At 34.2% G+C, this 17,142-nt stretch overlaps 2 protein-coding genes across 3 annotated transcripts; one reads left to right on the top strand and one right to left on the bottom strand.

The window, feature by feature from the left end:
- Window positions 1–4,609: 4,609 nt before the first annotated feature.
- Window positions 4,610–6,941, bottom strand: LOC119631846 (mitochondrial import receptor subunit TOM20 homolog). The gene is made up of 3 exons (XM_038024376.1): window positions 6,631–6,941; window positions 6,490–6,565; window positions 4,610–5,228 (listed from the first exon to the last, which is right to left on the bottom strand). Exons 1-3 carry the CDS (start codon window positions 6,758–6,760, stop codon window positions 4,916–4,918), a joined length of 519 nt encoding a protein of 172 aa, XP_037880304.1. The 5' UTR covers window positions 6,761–6,941; the 3' UTR covers window positions 4,610–4,915.
- A 462-nt stretch (window positions 6,942–7,403) lies between these two features.
- LOC119631844 (porphobilinogen deaminase) lies at window positions 7,404–10,406 on the top strand. Of its 2 annotated transcripts, none has more exons than XM_038024375.1 (4): window positions 7,404–7,622; window positions 8,422–8,494; window positions 8,618–8,890; window positions 8,958–10,404. In XM_038024375.1, exons 1-4 carry the CDS (start codon window positions 7,578–7,580, stop codon window positions 10,190–10,192), a joined length of 1,626 nt encoding a protein of 541 aa, XP_037880303.1. In that variant the 5' UTR covers window positions 7,404–7,577; the 3' UTR covers window positions 10,193–10,404. The 2 variants fall into 2 exon arrangements, with proteins under 2 accessions (XP_037880303.1, XP_037880302.1); XM_038024374.1 differs by lacking the exon at window positions 7,404–7,622 and adding an exon at window positions 7,946–8,028 and having other exon boundaries at window positions 8,958–10,406.
- Window positions 10,407–17,142: the final 6,736 nt, after the last annotated feature.

Raw genomic sequence — 17,142 nt, 5'->3', positions numbered from 1 at the left:
TTGTCTTGCCAATATGACTCCATTGGCATATATATTGCGGCATTTACTGCGTAAAGTATAACCCAAAGTTTTCTAATCTAAATAATTTGCCCAACACTTGCTGTACGAAGAGTTGGGCCCTGCCTTACAGGTTGGAAAGGATACTTCGAGGAGAGATAGACACAAAAATTTCTCATGAAGATGAAGGCTTAGAAATCCGAATAGATTTTTGTATCCTCCGATGTTGTCTGCTATGATAAGCTTGGGAAAGAAAGCCTTCAAACATTAGTTTAATTTTGTAACAAGCAAAAACATTATAGTCGGGCGACGTCGACCAATTCGCCTAATACTGTTATTCGCTCCTAATACACCAAAAAGTACGCGTTATTTTCATGCAAAGCCGTAATTTTCATGAAAGCCCACGTAATAAAAGGTTAGATTTTTCTCTCCAAACAAGAGTTTATGTTTCGGAATGGCGCCTATATAAGTGGGAATCCAAACCAATAGACCTATATGATCCAAATCTCGGGCCGTTAATTCTTTACGCTGAAATGCTCCTCTAAACTATTAAGACATCATGAGATATCTTATATGGAGCGGAGGAAGAAATAGATCCATGTGGTTCAAATTAAGTCCACCTAATTTTTTTTTTATTTAATTACTATAATGAGCGAATTCTCAATCCAAAAAAAATTTGCAATTAGTTTCCTTTGATATATAAGAGTTTACGTTTCATGAGAATGGTTATATGCGGTGATAGACTTACGTAGTCCAAATTTGGTAAGGTCGATTTCTTTGTCAATTTACTATTATGCGTCAATTTTCAGCATGAATTATTGGATATTCGGACTTGTTACCACAAAAAGCTTCAGTGTCCGCAGAAACAGGTATATGCGGGAGATTCGAAAGTTGCCCCAGCTGGTCCAAAGTTTTCACAACAATTTAGATGAATGCCGAAATACTACTACGTTGTTACATTTGCGGAGAAACTTTGGAAATTGCAATTTTTTTCATATAACGATTTTTCAGAATAGGGCATTACATGGGGAATGCTCGAAAAAGTAGACTGATCCGAACAATTTTCAACAGCGTTCGTCCTTGGGCCAAAGCACGTCGGTGTACCACCAATTTCATCAAAATGTCTCAGGAATCGCGACATGTAGCTTGAAAACAAATTTATATAGACTGAGATTAGACGGACAGACAGGCTTAGATCAATTCATATTATGATTCTGAATCGATTGGTATATTAATAAAATGTGGGTCTACCTTAAGCCCTCCGAAATGTTACATACGGCCGCGCTAATTTAATATACCCTGTACCTCAAGTGGTGTTGGGTATAAATTTCAATTTAAAATTGATAATTTTTTATCGACTTCACCTTCACCTTGAACTTTTCTTTGGTTTTTAATGCCCAGAAATATGTATTGAAGACTTTTAACTTGGTCGGCCTAAGATTCCAAGACGATTTATTCGCGCCCGTCTCACTCTTTATTCATTCGCCTGTTAACTATTCTTGCTTGCGACGCGCAACGGTATGAAAAACGTTCGTCATCAAGCAGGACATCCGAATGAAATAGAACTTGATTTTAGACGAATCTCTCGAATGCCCTCTAAAGGGCTTCTAATTGAAATAAGAGTAAAAAAAAAAAAATTCTTCACATAAATTAATGCCATTTCGGTGCTGAATGGCATTCACTTATACAATGCAATGTCACCTTAAATGAAAGCAAAAAATAAACAACACTCAACTAAACAATGAAACTAGTCTATGATTATAGGGTGCACATTTGACTATAATTAGCTCTCATTACTGTTAGTTTATATGCTTTTAAAAAATTCATAACAACTGCAATATTATGAAATTGTCAAACACGTTCATAAGTAAACACAAGCAAGGAGTATTGATTATTAAGTAAATGGATTTATTTTGGTCCTTTTTTTGTCATAAGTTAGACTACAAACATATCCTTCTTCCCTTGCTATTTAGTTAAATGGATAAGCTGTTATCTGCATAACACAGCATTCTGTGTTCCGTTTAACTTTATCACCTTGAACGAAGTGACGTCTGACATCACTCAAGGCAGCCACTTACGACCTCTTTTTCTTTAATTTATACATTAATGATCTCCCCTCGGCGATGTTAATGTACGTTCACAATGTTCAACTCTTTCTTCCGTCTCCTTTTAATCGCAATTACATGTTCACTTCAAATTGCAAGAAGCTTGCTTTCTCAAGGAGGAAATCATTCAATACTGAGCATTTCATTGATTCGCATAGGTTTGAAATCGTAGATTCGTTCATCGATTCAGGAGTTCTATTCGACCGAAGATTGCTCCAAAAAGCTTAACGATCCAGGGCATTAAAGGGCTACACATGCGCTTAGTTAGATCAATACTTAAGTAGGGCTCTGCCTGCGTAATCTCCTTCCTACAGGTGTTATGTAGATTCAGTTGAATCCATTCATGAGCAATTCTTGCTGTTTACCCTTAGGAATTTGGGATGCGACCCGCTTGTCTCACTGCCTCCTTATGCAAATAACTTGCTTCCGTTGTCCTTACGGTTACTTGAGAAATGTAGATTTATTGTCGGTCTTTCCTTCTTAATTAAGTTAATTAATGGTACTCGTCTACGATTCGTCCACATTACTCTAACGTCCCTAATCGCTTCTCTAGGCACTTTATTCTCATTACGGTTAGTCAATGTAAGTGCAATTATGAGCTATTTAAACCGTTCAGAGTTCATTGCAGAAACCCAAATAATGTCTATCACTTAATCCCAATATCGGACTTTTTAAAGTCTATCAAAACGACTACGCTTAATACGCGCGATTTGTCCACGTCTTATTTAAACTAACTTGCAATCTTAACACCTCGCTATGATTCGAAAATTAGCTGGTGTTGTTTACTGTTATCGGTTGCCAAGCTATTGCGCGTTCGCAATGACTTAGGGATTCACTGGCAACTTGGATCTGTACTGATGGTGGATGTGTCTCTGTGCTAGGTTTTTTTTCTTAGAAAGGCAGCATCGGGAACTCTCCTCTATATTATGCTACCCATGATAAATAGCAACAGTCGCAAATCCGCATTAATTTGTTTTGCTTCTGCCTTTCTAATATTATATAATAAACTCGCATCCGCTTAAACGTGACGATAGTCAAATCGCGAATACGGGAAATGAATGAAGCGTTAGCAAAACTTTTATAAAATAGATTAGGGCAGAGCAGTAACCTTTTTTGGCCGCCGATCAAAATCAACTACAATGTGAGTATTAAAGAGACTTTTGACTCAGAGATATTATTGTATTTAAGCAGACTTTTCATAAATAATAAGATATGTTTTATGAAGAAAATAATTCCAACTATTGTTGAACGAACTTTATTTATAGACTTTCCGTTTACGTTTTATAACTTAATTCTACATATTACATATTTTATATATTATTTTCGGATCTAAAGTGAGTCACTTGATGTAATCAAATGGATCATTCGATGACTCGCAGGTAATAGGTTGCCGACCTCTACTATGCACGAATAGAAAGTTCAATTGTCGCATTATTAGGTCCGGTCCAATTATGGGGAAAGCGCTTGTGCAAAGACTTTTTTTCGCTCCATTTTTATACCTTATAGCCATTGCAGTACAGGAGGGGATATTAAGCTTCTGTGAATGCATCCAATAGACAGAAGGACTTGAGATAGATCTACGCTTTATTATATCGATTCAGAATCGTTTTCGCGATTTTGCACATATTTTAATGAATTTTGGTAATTCTAAAAACGAATCCCATGGTTTAGATCGCAACTCTTTTACGATCACTCGCTATATAATGCCTTATCAGGAGAAAAAATTGAAAAAAACTTCCGATAAAAGTGGTATAAAGAGTATTCCAATTTTCGCTTTTCTTCAAGTTCTAAAGATGTAAATCCTGAATCGCAAACGGCAGGATGGGAATAGTTCAAAAAGAATCACTTTGCCAATCACTTTCCATGTAATGACTTCTCAAAACAAATAAGAACATTACAGTCGAGCAACGCCGAGCATTACATGCTCTACACAACATTATCTAGCACAATTCCTATTTTTATTATAGAACACAAAAATTACATCTTGTTTCTATGTAAAAGCATATTTTTCATGGGCGTATTTCTGGGGAAGCGGGCCAAAAACGCAACCTAACGTTTAACCCTTATATGGGGCAGAATACAAAAATAAATAAACCAAATAAAGGCAAATTTTATTTTCAAACTTCTTCAATTCAACTTTACGTCGGCTCCAGTCGTAATAAAATCTTAATTTAAATTTCGAAAATCAACCTCAAATTTCAGAAACTGTATGCGAAGAAACATGGCGGACGCATACGCATAAGAAACTTAACTTCTGCTTCCCTTCTTAGAGGCGTGCAAACAAAAGTTACATTTTTCAAATATATAATCATTAGAATGATTTCTACTTTCTGTAATTGCCAACGATTTAAAATATATATGGTAAAATGAAATATAGCATATATCGAGCGAATTTTCCCTCCATCCTGTAATACAAGCATAAAGGTAGAATTATGTGGAAATGATTTTCTTGGGTTTCTGTTTTTTCTTTCGTTTTTTTTTTTTATTATTAAACATATGCTTCATAATATTTACTTCGAAAGGCTTGACTGATTACATGGAATCAGAAATTGACAGAGGTTTTCTTTAATGACAAATATAAGCATTCATTTAAATGTCGTATGGAAAATTCCCAAAAGTCGATATTTACATTATTTCGAGATCTATTGATAATTATACATGTCACTCACGAGCAAACGTTAACAAATTTATTTTAATAATTCGCACATGTATTGATTATACAAAGGGGAAAATGTTTAATATGAATTTTTCACTGTTTAAATTTGTAAGAATTTCGTGAAAAGCATTTTTCATTTGTAGGGTATTTATTAAAGTTATTCCAAATCGTCAATGATTACTGCATCCGAAGAACTCTCCAAGCCAATCGATGACATGTCTGGTGCAATTTTGTCGGATGTAGCAATTTTTGGAGTCTCATTGTTTTCATTGTTGGCTTTATTCCCAAACTCTTGCATTTTCATTATAAGCATACCAAATACCTGGGCCGGAAGTGTGGTTTGCAACACTTGCAGCAATCGCGCCGGTTGCCCACAAACAACCAATGCATTCGCTAAGTGTTCAACGCCGCTTTCGAAATCCCCGCGTGCGATTAGTGTTTCACCCAATTGGATTTCCTGTAAGAAATATCTAAAATAACAAAAATTGAATGAAAATTTTTAGTTGCAAAATTTCGACTATTCTTTTTTTTGTGCAGAAGTCAAGAAGGCGAAAAACTTGGAATTTTCCAAGTCTGCCTTTAACATAATATACAAACAAAAACTAAATTAAATACTATTTCACAAATTTCAAAATCTCAACATTTTTCTGAACAGAAAATAAATGTCTTCAAGGTTTGTTTTTCTGTTCACCACAGGCTCGTTTATCCATCTTACAACGCCTAAGAACCTAGTTTACAAAATTGCGTCTTTATTTAGCTTGCACAATAAACTGGTCAGATAAAGTATACTCATTCTGTATACACAAATTGAACTGCGTGCGCGGAAGATTCACGAAAATCCCTCAATAAACCGATAATAAGCACATTTTCTACAACACAATTTTAGAAAGGAAAAGATACTTTCAAAACAAAAGAAAAAAAATCAAGAGAATTGTGTATACATGTCATGAATGCTCAAAAAGCTCAATGCGCAAAATGCTTATATGTAGCGTAGTAACATTTAACGCCTATCTGCTGTAGTATTTTTCAAATGTTTTCATTCACTACATTTAATTTTCGAGAGGAAAGTGGCAAAAAAAAATTGTTATATGTGTCTTGTTTTAATGCTTCTTAGAACTATCTGCTAATAAAACGTAAACAACTGCAGGCCTAAGTAGAAAGAGAAGAAAGCGCTTTGTGAAAGCGGGACAACATGATGTGAAATTGTCAATAGCAATTGCCGGCAAATATAATTACATTTAATTGTAAGATGACCTGAATGGAAGTCATATCAATAGCTAGCTATTAACAAAGGCTTTGAAGTGAATGTAATTTACCTTTCGACAAAGCACACAGCCACCTTTTTATCGAAGCAAGAGAACAAAAGAATTTAACTGGATATCTCTTGATTATTTAGGGCACAAAAATACCGCTAAGGAAGGACTTTATGCTGAATGAAGTATATTGCTTTTTTGGATTTTCTTTTCTTTTAATAAAAACCATGCTTTACTAATTACTACTGTCCTATATAACGGTATTAGCTCCTTGAATCTTCATAAATCTTCTTCCGTAGAAAGAGAAGAATTATACTTTGGAAAAATCCCAATAGAATAGGCATAAAAATTTCACTTTTTCTGGGAGTTTTTTAAAAAGGGAACAAATATAAAAAATGTCAAATAGAAATGTTACAGAAAAACTTAAGAATAGAGGGAGTCCATTTTTAAAATTATCCATTGAAATTTTCGTACTCACCTTTCAATGGCTTCATGGTCATTGAGACTTGGAAGTCCACTTCTCGCGGTACCAGTTTTGCGATTCTTTCTTCTTCCTGCTTGTGGAAAAATGTTTATAAGAATTTTATGTAACAATAATCAGAAAAGTTTCTGCACATACGTTCTCGAACTTTCCTTTTGTAATCAGGATCACTTCTGCGTTTATTATCAAAATAAATGCAATATCCAATAAACAAAGTGCCTGCTACTCCAGCAGCGATACTCAGTGCCGTTTTATTAATCTCTAACATTTTCCGCCAACGAAAATATTTTTTCCAAATAAATATATTTCTCACGTGTGACGAATTTACTCTAATTTCCAGACATAGTTGTAAAAACAAGCAACCAAATGACAATACATTGCTCAGCCAGTACTGCCAACATTTATCGAAGTTACATTAAACAATTTTTATTTCAAAATTATACCTTGTTTTCAAGATGGCGACCTCAATAAGATAGACAGTCGTTTCATTTCAAATGTTCCAAATACAATTATGTTAATTAATGTAAAATGTATTTATAAAGTTAATTCATTTTCCAATACAGTTAGTACTTTTTGTAAATACATTAGCGACATTCCACACAACTTTAACGTCATAGATATTATAATATTTTATTTTAAAATCCCCCATAATTTGTATATTGTATGTTGGTGTTAATAAACAAATAAAAAGCTTATTACGATGTCGTATGTATTTTTTGTTTTTTTTCTTATCAGGAATATGGGGGATAATCGCGATGATAAATTAAGCTTTCGTCCTTGCATTTGTGAATTCGAATACTTTTCAAACCATCGATTCTTGTACAAAATGTACGTTTAAGTAATTTAATCCCGTTTCACTCTGCCTTCACGAAAAGTTAATAGCTAAAGTTCGTTGTTATCTTATCAGATGTGCATAATTTGCGACTATCATAATGTTTTACAGTTTTCTATGCTAAACTCAGCTGACATGGCTACTTCGAATTCATTCATGAATTTCATTGCTAACTAAGATTTACAAAAAGCTCAAAATATTATCAATTATAGTTGTTGTTATCGGTGCATAAGATAGTAATTAAAAGAAGGATATGGCAAGCAAAGGGAGAATACGTGTGGGATCAAGAAAAAGTGAGGTGAGATATTAGGGTTAATATTGCATATTCGGATATGAGTTAAAATTGCCCCGAGGTCTCCTTGACGGCCACGTTTAGAAATTATGAAAATTCATCTTCTCATTTATTTAATTTGAAAATAAATTTGGACAACATTTTTTTCCGCGACAGCATCATTTATTACATCATTTGTTCATTTATTAATGAAGGTTATGATTATACAGTTTCTGTGCTAGCGAACAAAATAGAGTACATACAGGGTATAAAATATATATATATATATTTTTTTAATTTTAGCAGAGGCCGGATGGCAACTGGAAATTGTTCAATCGTTTTAACGTAGACTTCTTATCGTAATTACAACCGCTTTCACATGATTCTCGAGTCGTTCTGGAGTCTTTCGGAATTTGTTCTAACGAATTTTATGGTTGGTCCAGTGGAAGAGTTGTAATTATAAAATATAATATTGCAGTAGAAATTTAGTGTTTTTAAAGAGTCTGAATTTTTCATAAAAAATTTATAATAATTAAATCTATGTTATGTAATTATTCTGCTTTCCCTCTTGCACATGAGATATGAAGTCTTTTTTCTCTTAAAGTTTTTGCGAACAAGTCTCCAATCTTGTTAAAAGATCAAGGTCCTTATATCAAATACTCAGGAAGATTATCAATCGTATCAAACGAATCGTCGCAGATAGAAATAAACTATATACATTTTTAATTACGCACATTTTATTACCACACAGTTTGAAGTCAACGAGTCCGAGTGTTACTTACCTTCGGTATATGATATTTCTTCTTTTGCTTTTCTCTTACTGCAGTTGGCTGTTAAACAAACTCAATACGTTATTGATCGTCTGCAAAAATTGCACCCAAAGAAAACGTTTGAAATTCGTAAGTACTAGAACGTTAGAGACGAAGATATGTCTACAAATAGGTATGCATAGATGGAAGATCTATGTCTGCCGTGCGTCAGACGTTTTCATCCACTATCTACATCGTTAAGAACATTTGCAGGTACTATGACAACTATTGGCGATCGCATTTTAAACAAATCCCTGCCAAAGATTGGAGAAAAAAGCCTCTTTACCAGAGATCTCGAAGATGCTCTGGAAAATGGAGATATTGACTTAATAGTTCATTCTTTAAAAGATTTGCCCACAACGTTACCTAACGGTATGATCATTGGGGCTGTTTTAACGAGAGAAGATCCTCGGGATGCCCTAGTTCTCAAGCAGAAATTCGATAAAAATACTACTCTAGGTGATTTGCCGAAAGGAAGTGTAATCGGTAAGACTTTATATGGAATGTACGGGTGATCCGGCAAAAGAATGTAAATGTTAACTAATTTTTTCAGGTACCTCTTCACTTAGACGCACCGCCCAACTGAGAAGACGGTTTCCCGATTTGACAGTATGCGATATACGCGGCAATTTAAATACTAGGCTTGGAAAGTTAGATGCCGACGACTCGAAGTTTGCCGGCATTATATTAGCTTACGCTGGATTGGCTCGTATGGGTTGGAAATCTCGTATTAACCAGAAATTGGAACCCTCTGAACTGCTGTATGCGGTTGGTCAAGGTGCTTTGGCAGTTGAATGTAGAGCAAAGGACACTGAAATTTTGGAAATGCTAGGCAGCGTTATGTGCGACGTTAAAACTGCTTGTTGTGTTTTAGCTGAGCGTAGTTTTTTGAAAACACTTGGCGGCGGCTGCAGCGCTCCTGTGGCAGTAGTTAGTGAATTCAATGGTAAACTTCGTTTAGATGGAGCAGTATGGAGCTTAGATGGCACGACAGAAATTCGTGACAAAATATCACATCCAATGGACGTTGAAAAGGGCAAGACAATAGACATTCTAATTAATACAGGTATAGAAGACGAACCACCAAGAAAAAAGACGCGGTTAAATGATACCACTACTAATGCCTTAGGAATCGGAAATATCACCCCCACTCCAGTTATTGACAATACGAATTTTACAAAGTTGTCGAAAGGTTTTGATATTAAAGATTTGGTTGAAAAACATGTTAGTTTGGTAAAAGATTGCCCGGTTAGAAGTTCAAAACTACTGAAAAACTACGAAAATACTGAAAAGAATAACGAAGAAATTGTTCATGCTAATCAACTGCCCACCGATATCGGTTTAGATTTTATGGGCCAGTGTCCCTTTGTAAATAATGATATGAAAATTGCGCATGCTATCTCTGATAAATGCCCAATAAAATCAAAATTTGATCAAAAAGATTGGACAAATATTCCAACTTCTTCTAAATGCCCTTTTACGGCCCTTTTAAACGCGAGTACCGATCATATAATTTCGGACTCTGCCCACAAGGCGAATCTCTCTTCGCAAAAGATAACATTAAACGATGTTACGGAGAAGTGCAAACTAAAAACTGATCAAGTAAATAATGATATAAATGAAAATGTGTTTTGCGGTATATACCAACACAGTCTCCCTCCTCATAACCGTGAGCTTTATGAAAAAAGTAGAAAATTGGGTCAAATGTTGGCGGAGCAGTTAATCGAGAAAGGTGCTTGGGATGTAATGAAATCGGCTCAAAGTGAAATTCATGGGAAAACGTCCTAAGTAACGATCTATGTGTAACGATATACGATCGATTTACCTTGAATAATTTGTGTTAGAAGGAATACAAAGAGAGATAAATTCCATTTCAATTTATAATGTGCTCAAATGATTTATTAAAATGTATTTGATTACATCATAAATTCTTTCGTGCTAGTATCTTTTAAAGTAATCGATATTTTTTGAAATGTTTTAGTTAAAAAAAGTTTTGTTATTAGCTTTTATGTTGGTATTGGTGTTTTTACATGTATTGTTCAATATAACATTTTTGTATGTGGCAAACAATGAGCTCAATTAGATTGTTTTATTCAGCTCGTCAAGTGATAAACAGGAAGGTGTCGGGCTGGCTTTGAAGGAGCTTGCAAGCTCGTACAAAATTTATATAATATAGTGTGAGCAGACGTGTGGAGTTTCTAAAGAATACAAGTCCATTTATATAACAATATTTACTTAAGAATGACCGTCAAAAACAACAGGACTCCACTATGTTTAAAATACGTCCAGCCAAAAGTTGAAAATATATTTTCAGATATCCTTTAAGTAACGCAAAATATTTCAAAATATTTCCATAAAATCGTCAATTCAGTAAGGAAACCTAACCCATTTTTTTTTTAACCAAAAAACTTCAAGTCCTTTTGCAACTCGTTAGTGATCATTGCTCGCAACGACTAATCCGAATTATTTTTGCTTGCGACCTGCAGGTTCAACAAAAAATATAGAGACAGGCGGACAGACAAACTTACCCCGATACAAAAGTTGATTCTAAATGTATCTGTGTAATAGAAGGTGAGTCTGTTCTTTAGTCTTTCTGGACATCCGCACAAATTTAATGTAGCCTATGCTACAAGTGATGTAAAGTATAATGCGGACACTGACCAACGAGCTGTGCCTTTCTCCTTTAAAGGGCATCCAATCCACAATAGCAGATTAAACATAATAAAAATAGACACCCATTACCCTCATTTTCCCAAGTATGGAATAACCTAAGGGTTGCGCCTTGTTCGTAACCATGTATATCATGACTCCGCTATGAATGAGAGCTAGTGCAGTGATTATATACGGTGTTAAGTAGGTTTCATTTTCAATTTTTTTTCTATATGTATGCACAGTGGATTCGACAAACGCTCTCCCACAGTTGTCAAACCAGTGGTAAACTAAATAGCTCATGTTTTGGCTTAGTTTGGTGTCCCAGAGTTGCTATTGGTAGTTTAGAGGTGCATTTGTAAGAGAAAACAGCTTAAATTCCAAAATAAATTGCAAGCAAAATTATTTACATAAGTAAATGGCTAAACCAAAACAAAAAATCCTAAATTTGTGAAAGGTAAATCAATTCTCTCCTTTTTTTTCGATTTTTATAACAAAGCTGAATTGACGAAAACCGTACATAATGCACAACCAAATTGCTTTCAAGATACCCCATTCAAGAGGCAGCGAGCGAATTAACTAACAACAAAATCATCGGGATAACTCAATACACTTGTTTAAATACATATCTAAAGGGCAGCTCGCTGACACGCGAGTGCCGATAAAATGTTTTAAGACGCAACAATTCTTTTGCACATCATTATACTTGCAATTCACAATCTTGATGTAGACAAAGAAATTTTTTTGCAAAGTAAATTTTAAAGTTTCTTTTTGCACACGTAGCAACAATTCATAATTGTTAACAACGTCTTTGTAATCGAAATCATAACCGCTTTCATCCCTAAACAAAATAATAGGCGGCAAACTATAATAAGAAATTTTTTATGAATTAATAATTCATTTGCTAACATAATTTATATCATATAATTTATATATAATTTTTTGCCGCAGTTTTATTCTAAATGCAACTCTAAAAGAGAGATTGTCTTAACCGTAATAAACGTATTTGTGGAACTCGAGCGGTTTATTTACCGTATATGTGGAACTCGGGCGGTTTATTGACATTCCATTGGGCGGTTTATTGGCCGACAAGTAAGTAAAAACAACAAACGTATATATATATTTGGTTTTTGCATCCTGTGTGCCGTATTGAATAGATCTTTAAGTTGGAGTTTATATTAAAAGTACTTCAGAACATCCAGTTAGACTTTAACTGACGCTTTAATGTTACCATGCAACTTCTTCTCGTTAGCTACTAACGGATGGAATGAATAAAAGAAAACATCTGATAACACGAATCGTATGATTGGTAAAATGAAATAACAAAACTTTGTACGAATTTATTGGCACGTACAAATAAAAAATATTGAACGTTAACAGCGATGGATGGGCAATTCGCCCATTTCCTAAATCGCTATAATAAATTTATTTCTTCAATTAACCGTAGATTACCTACCGCTTATCTCTTTTGAACGCCGTTTTCGCTCTCAAAGTCTTTACTTGTCCCGCATTATCACAATTCATTCGGATGAATGTAGAGAAAATTTATTTTAGAAGAAGACAAAAAGGGCAAAGATGGAAATGGTTGGTCCCGATGACGGAAGTCATGTAACTCGTATTTCGTTTAAATTGTCTTTTGCCAACCTTACCGTACCTCAAGCAGAAAGCAGCTGTTTTCTGATTGGGTTCTCTCAAAACTGTCGGTCAACATATCAATAATCAACTTATTACTAGCTTAGCCTAATCCTCCCTCAGCAAGACAGAGGATATATGAGGTCAAAACGGGGAGACGACTTTCACTCCTCATAGTACATATTTGCTAAAAAATAATTTAATGTTTCGTTCACAGGAGGCAAAAATCAATGTAATCACTACGTTATTATTTATTCGGCTCGAGTTATGTTGCTTCGTAACCTTTCCTTGAAAAAAATGGAAAACAAAGTTTGCCTATTGCAATCACTTTATTTACTGCTTCATATTTCTTTTACAATCATGTCAATATTTACAACCTCTGAAATATTTTGCAAATTTTAAAAGGTTCTTACTAGACTTACTAGTTGATCAAAAGAATAATGTAATATACGTTTGACAGAAAATGTTGATTTAATGTCTACTGTTAAAGTTTACTGACTACAACTTATAGGCAATTTTGGATTTGACTGTGTTTGGCTCGATTGATGAGGGCTGTAACTCGCACGTAAAATAAGCAACACAGAGTGTGTTTGATCAAATCTTAATAGTGAACTGAAGAGCAGTTAAAACAAGTACAGTGATGCATAAGAGAGAATCCAGAAGTAACAGAGGTAAAAACATTTTCTCCTAATTGGATGGCGAATGCATAATAAAAGATGCGAGAGATTATCACTACCTTTTCCCTTATCCATAGACCGTACTGAAATCCATCGTTATCTATCAGCATAGACGATCCGAGATTTTAGGATCGACCACTACTTACCAATGCTAGAATTCACTATCATCAAGGGTTTAAAGATTTCCCCAGCCGATCCAAAGTTTTTATATCAATTTAGAATGCCGAAATTGCCGTATTACTTGGTCCCCCTTGCCGAGAAACTTTAAAAGTTGCAATTTTTATCATATAAAGTCCTTTCAGAATGGGCTGTTATATGGGGAGTGGTCGAAAAAGTGGACCGATGCAACCATTTTCAATAGCGTTCGTCCTCAGGAATTGCGACCTGTAGCTTGAACAAAAATTTACTTGGATCGACATCAGACATCAGATTCATGATTCTTAATCGATCGGTATAATAGCGAAAGGCGGATCTATCTTAAGCCCTTTCGCCTGTTACATACGTCCGCGCTAACTTAGTATGGCCTGCACCACAAGTAGTGTACGGTATAAAATGGAAAAAGCTAGATTTTATCAATGGTATTCTGCATTGGCCATTTCAAGTCTTTTAATGTTGCGGAGAATAATTAGATTCCATTTTTTTTATTAATTAGTCATCTTTAATGAAATAAAAATCCTTTAAAATTCTTTATTTATGCAATATTGTTTTTATCTTTCATATTTGGAAACATTTTCATTTAAATACAATAAAAGAAAAAATTATTAGTGATTAGAGCAAGTTTTCCATTTTTCCGTGTGATGTAAATGGGTTAAAGCATAAATTTGAAGCAAAACAAAATCAGTCAACATGGTCCGATAACGCAACTATCCGCTTTGACGGACGTACTAGCAACATTTACGAAAAATTTTACTAAACTATTAGTTGTCGCGGGGATAAAGAGGACGTCTGACTGTTCATCTTGAATTTTTGGAAACAGATTTGTCAACCAGAACAATGTGCACGTGTACTTATCAATTCCTATCGGAGAATCTGATAGTTTTTATTTGTCATCACATAGAAAAACTTGTTAGGCTATCTATGTAAAAAATGAAAATAAGTGATTGATTGTTTACTAACTTTCAAGCGAAGGTATTTCTTAAGCCATAATAAAAGTTCCACTTAACAATGCACTCATTGCTGTTTTCTAAATCACATATATACTCGTCCACTGAAATGCAGGAAACACATCGTAAGATGTATATAGATTCATATAGTATATATGTATCATGTCAATATTGTTTTATACGAAATCCAATATTTCAATAAGATTTTTCATTCAATTTACTAAACCATATTCAAGGCTCTAAGCCTATTTCTATACTTGAGCTGGCGCCAACTCTTTGCGATAGAGACGTCAACACAAATGTCAGCCAAATGAACACTAAGAGGTCTGTTTAAGATTCATGTTAATCTCATGAGAACACCATAAGATAAAGCCGCGACAATACCGCAAACCTGCCGTAGTAGCCTGCTTACAGATGTCGTGTACCGAGTAAACTCGATCGTAACTTGAATATGTTGTAGTAAGAAGAAAACTGTATACTTTATTGACAACCATTCGTTACGAGCGAATCGATCGATAATCGACAGCTATCGAGGTTAATCGATGCAGATTGCTGTAGGCCGACCCCTGACAATCCAATACACTCGACACACATTTTATACACATTTTCACTTCGAACACATCGAAATAATTGTTAAATTAAATTGAGTTTGCAAACTTCAATTAAAATGAAGTACACGCTGTTAGCTTTTGAAAAACGCATAATGTTTATGATTGACCTTCACAATCATTACAGGATCAATAGGACACTACGAATACCCATAACCGCTCGTTTCAGTTAGCGCGCTGTTTGCGCGATTTTCACCGGGTATAAAAGTTAACTTTAATTTAAGAAATATTCAGGTTCGAAGTGATAGTGTATGGGCTTGCAATAATAAATAACACTAGTTTAGGATGTACAGTAGACGGCATATGCTTAACACTAGAACTAACGAGTACGTCATTTTGATGCCTTTGAATTTTCGATTCTCAAAAAAGCACTTATAAAGCACTCAATGTTCTAAATTTTCTTTGACGACCTTTATTTATATGAAAAGATCTTTAAACGACTACAATCACTTTTTTCCTAGCTAGTGTAGTTTTCGAGATGCCGATAACATATACCCATGTCTACCAAAAGAGACCAATTTATTTGAGCACTTACCATTTCGTAAAAATGCAGATAGGAACCTGAAATTTGACATAGTCAATTAAGAATGTGAGCTTAAGAAATGAGTGTGATCTTGTCTTGTGCCCGTCTACAATATAGAAGAAATTGCCAAAAACTCAGAAAAATGCTTACACCTTTTTCGTAAAAGATATTGCCTAAAGTCTATGATACAAATGTTCACCAAAATTATCTTCATTTTTAGTTCAAAGGGGGCCCAATTGGCGAAAAAATTTCAATTTCAATGTATTTCCCATTTACTGTAACACACATTATTGGAAATAAATTGCAATTGAAATCTTGTCAGGATATTGTAGTATGTACGTATTAATAAATCGCTCGAGATCATTTTCGAATCAAACACGCTTAGGAATTTGGCGAACATTTAGTTAAATATCGAAAGTACTAGATGAAAATATGAAAAACTTTATTTATGGTGGCCTGGCGTGGCGTGTGTGTAGGTAGATCACAATCATTTTTTCAAACATTGGATTCTTAATTGATCAAAGTATGTTGTTTGCATCAAATTTCAGTTTCCTACCGTCATGGCAGTTCGAGAAATGTAGCGAATCAAAATGATTCCTTTTGGTGGAAACAGGTATATTTCGGCAAAGTGTAAGTTGTTCTAGTGTTAAGCATGCAAAAAATATTAAGCTCCGCTACGACATGCACAATACACCACAACTTTTACAACTAACAGTACCGACCGAACGCACACTAGAGGCTGACTTAATAACGTAGAGTTGGACTAAAAATAAGTTTATATTCTTTAAAATTTTGTAATTGTGGCCAGATCGATTGACCAATAACATAGCTTACATCTGTTAAGTTAATGTAAATATAAAAATGAACGTATGTTGTGCTTAATTTTCTGCAAGAGAGAATTTTTAAACATTTAAAAAAGAAATTTTGCAGGAGAAATCACACAGTTCCTGTTTCATAGCGACCTGCATCTTTTGAGGGAGAAGAAATGGTATAATGTCTAGCATTCCGCCTTTCATTTCATTTAATATAAAAATTTCGTTGTTGAGACTGAATTACTTCCTCGTAGTTTTTATGAAAAGAATGAAAGTAACGCGAAGAGAGATTAACTTACACATAACCATCTACTAATAGTTTCTCTTTTTTTTTTTTTTTTTTGCTTTTTTATAGTTTTCTGTACAGCAGTGATTATATATTAAAAATATTTTACAATATTTTATTTCTTATCATATCGTTTAGTAATAATAAAAATGCATCTTTATTTACAATACCATTGCAAATGGCTTAAACTTATTTTATGATAACTGTACATTATGGCCATATCCATTTTTATCCTCATTTGCATGAATTTCTTGCTTTGTAGAACACTTCGTATATAACTAATACACTAAGTTGAATAGTGATGAAAAAAAAAGCAGGAGAGTGTATAAATTGTGGCTAATATATGCATATGGATCGATATAGATACAAACTTTTTAATGTATCACTCACTACTTCTCCTAAATATGATTAACAACACTTTCTCGAAAATTTTTAATTTTTTGTACAA

The sequence above is a fragment of the Glossina fuscipes genome, unplaced genomic scaffold (assembly GCF_014805625.2).
Source record: "Glossina fuscipes isolate IAEA_lab_2018 unplaced genomic scaffold, Yale_Gfus_2 1, whole genome shotgun sequence".
Taxonomy (NCBI): domain Eukaryota; kingdom Metazoa; phylum Arthropoda; class Insecta; order Diptera; family Glossinidae; genus Glossina; species Glossina fuscipes.
Note: the sequence above shows the minus strand (reverse complement) of the source record. Positions and strands in the feature narration are given on the sequence as shown.

Coding starts and splice junctions, on each gene's coding strand:
- LOC119631846 (XM_038024376.1), bottom strand. CDS start 6,760: ATGTTAGAGATTAATAAAACGGCACTGAGTATCGCTGCTGGAGTAGCA. Junction 6,566..6,630: donor CAAAAGGAAAGTTCGAGAAC/GTATGTGCAGAA, acceptor TTCCACAAGCAG/GAAGAAGAAAGAATCGCAAA. Junction 5,229..6,489: donor GACCATGAAGCCATTGAAAG/GTGAGTACGAAA, acceptor TTGTTATTTTAG/ATATTTCTTACAGGAAATCC.
- LOC119631844 (XM_038024374.1), top strand. CDS start 7,975: ATGATTCTCGAGTCGTTCTGGAGTCTTTCGGAATTTGTTCTAACGAAT. Junction 8,029..8,421: donor TTGTTCTAACGAATTTTATG/GTTGGTCCAGTG, acceptor CTCTTACTGCAG/TTGGCTGTTAAACAAACTCA. Junction 8,495..8,617: donor AAAGAAAACGTTTGAAATTC/GTAAGTACTAGA, acceptor GAACATTTGCAG/GTACTATGACAACTATTGGC.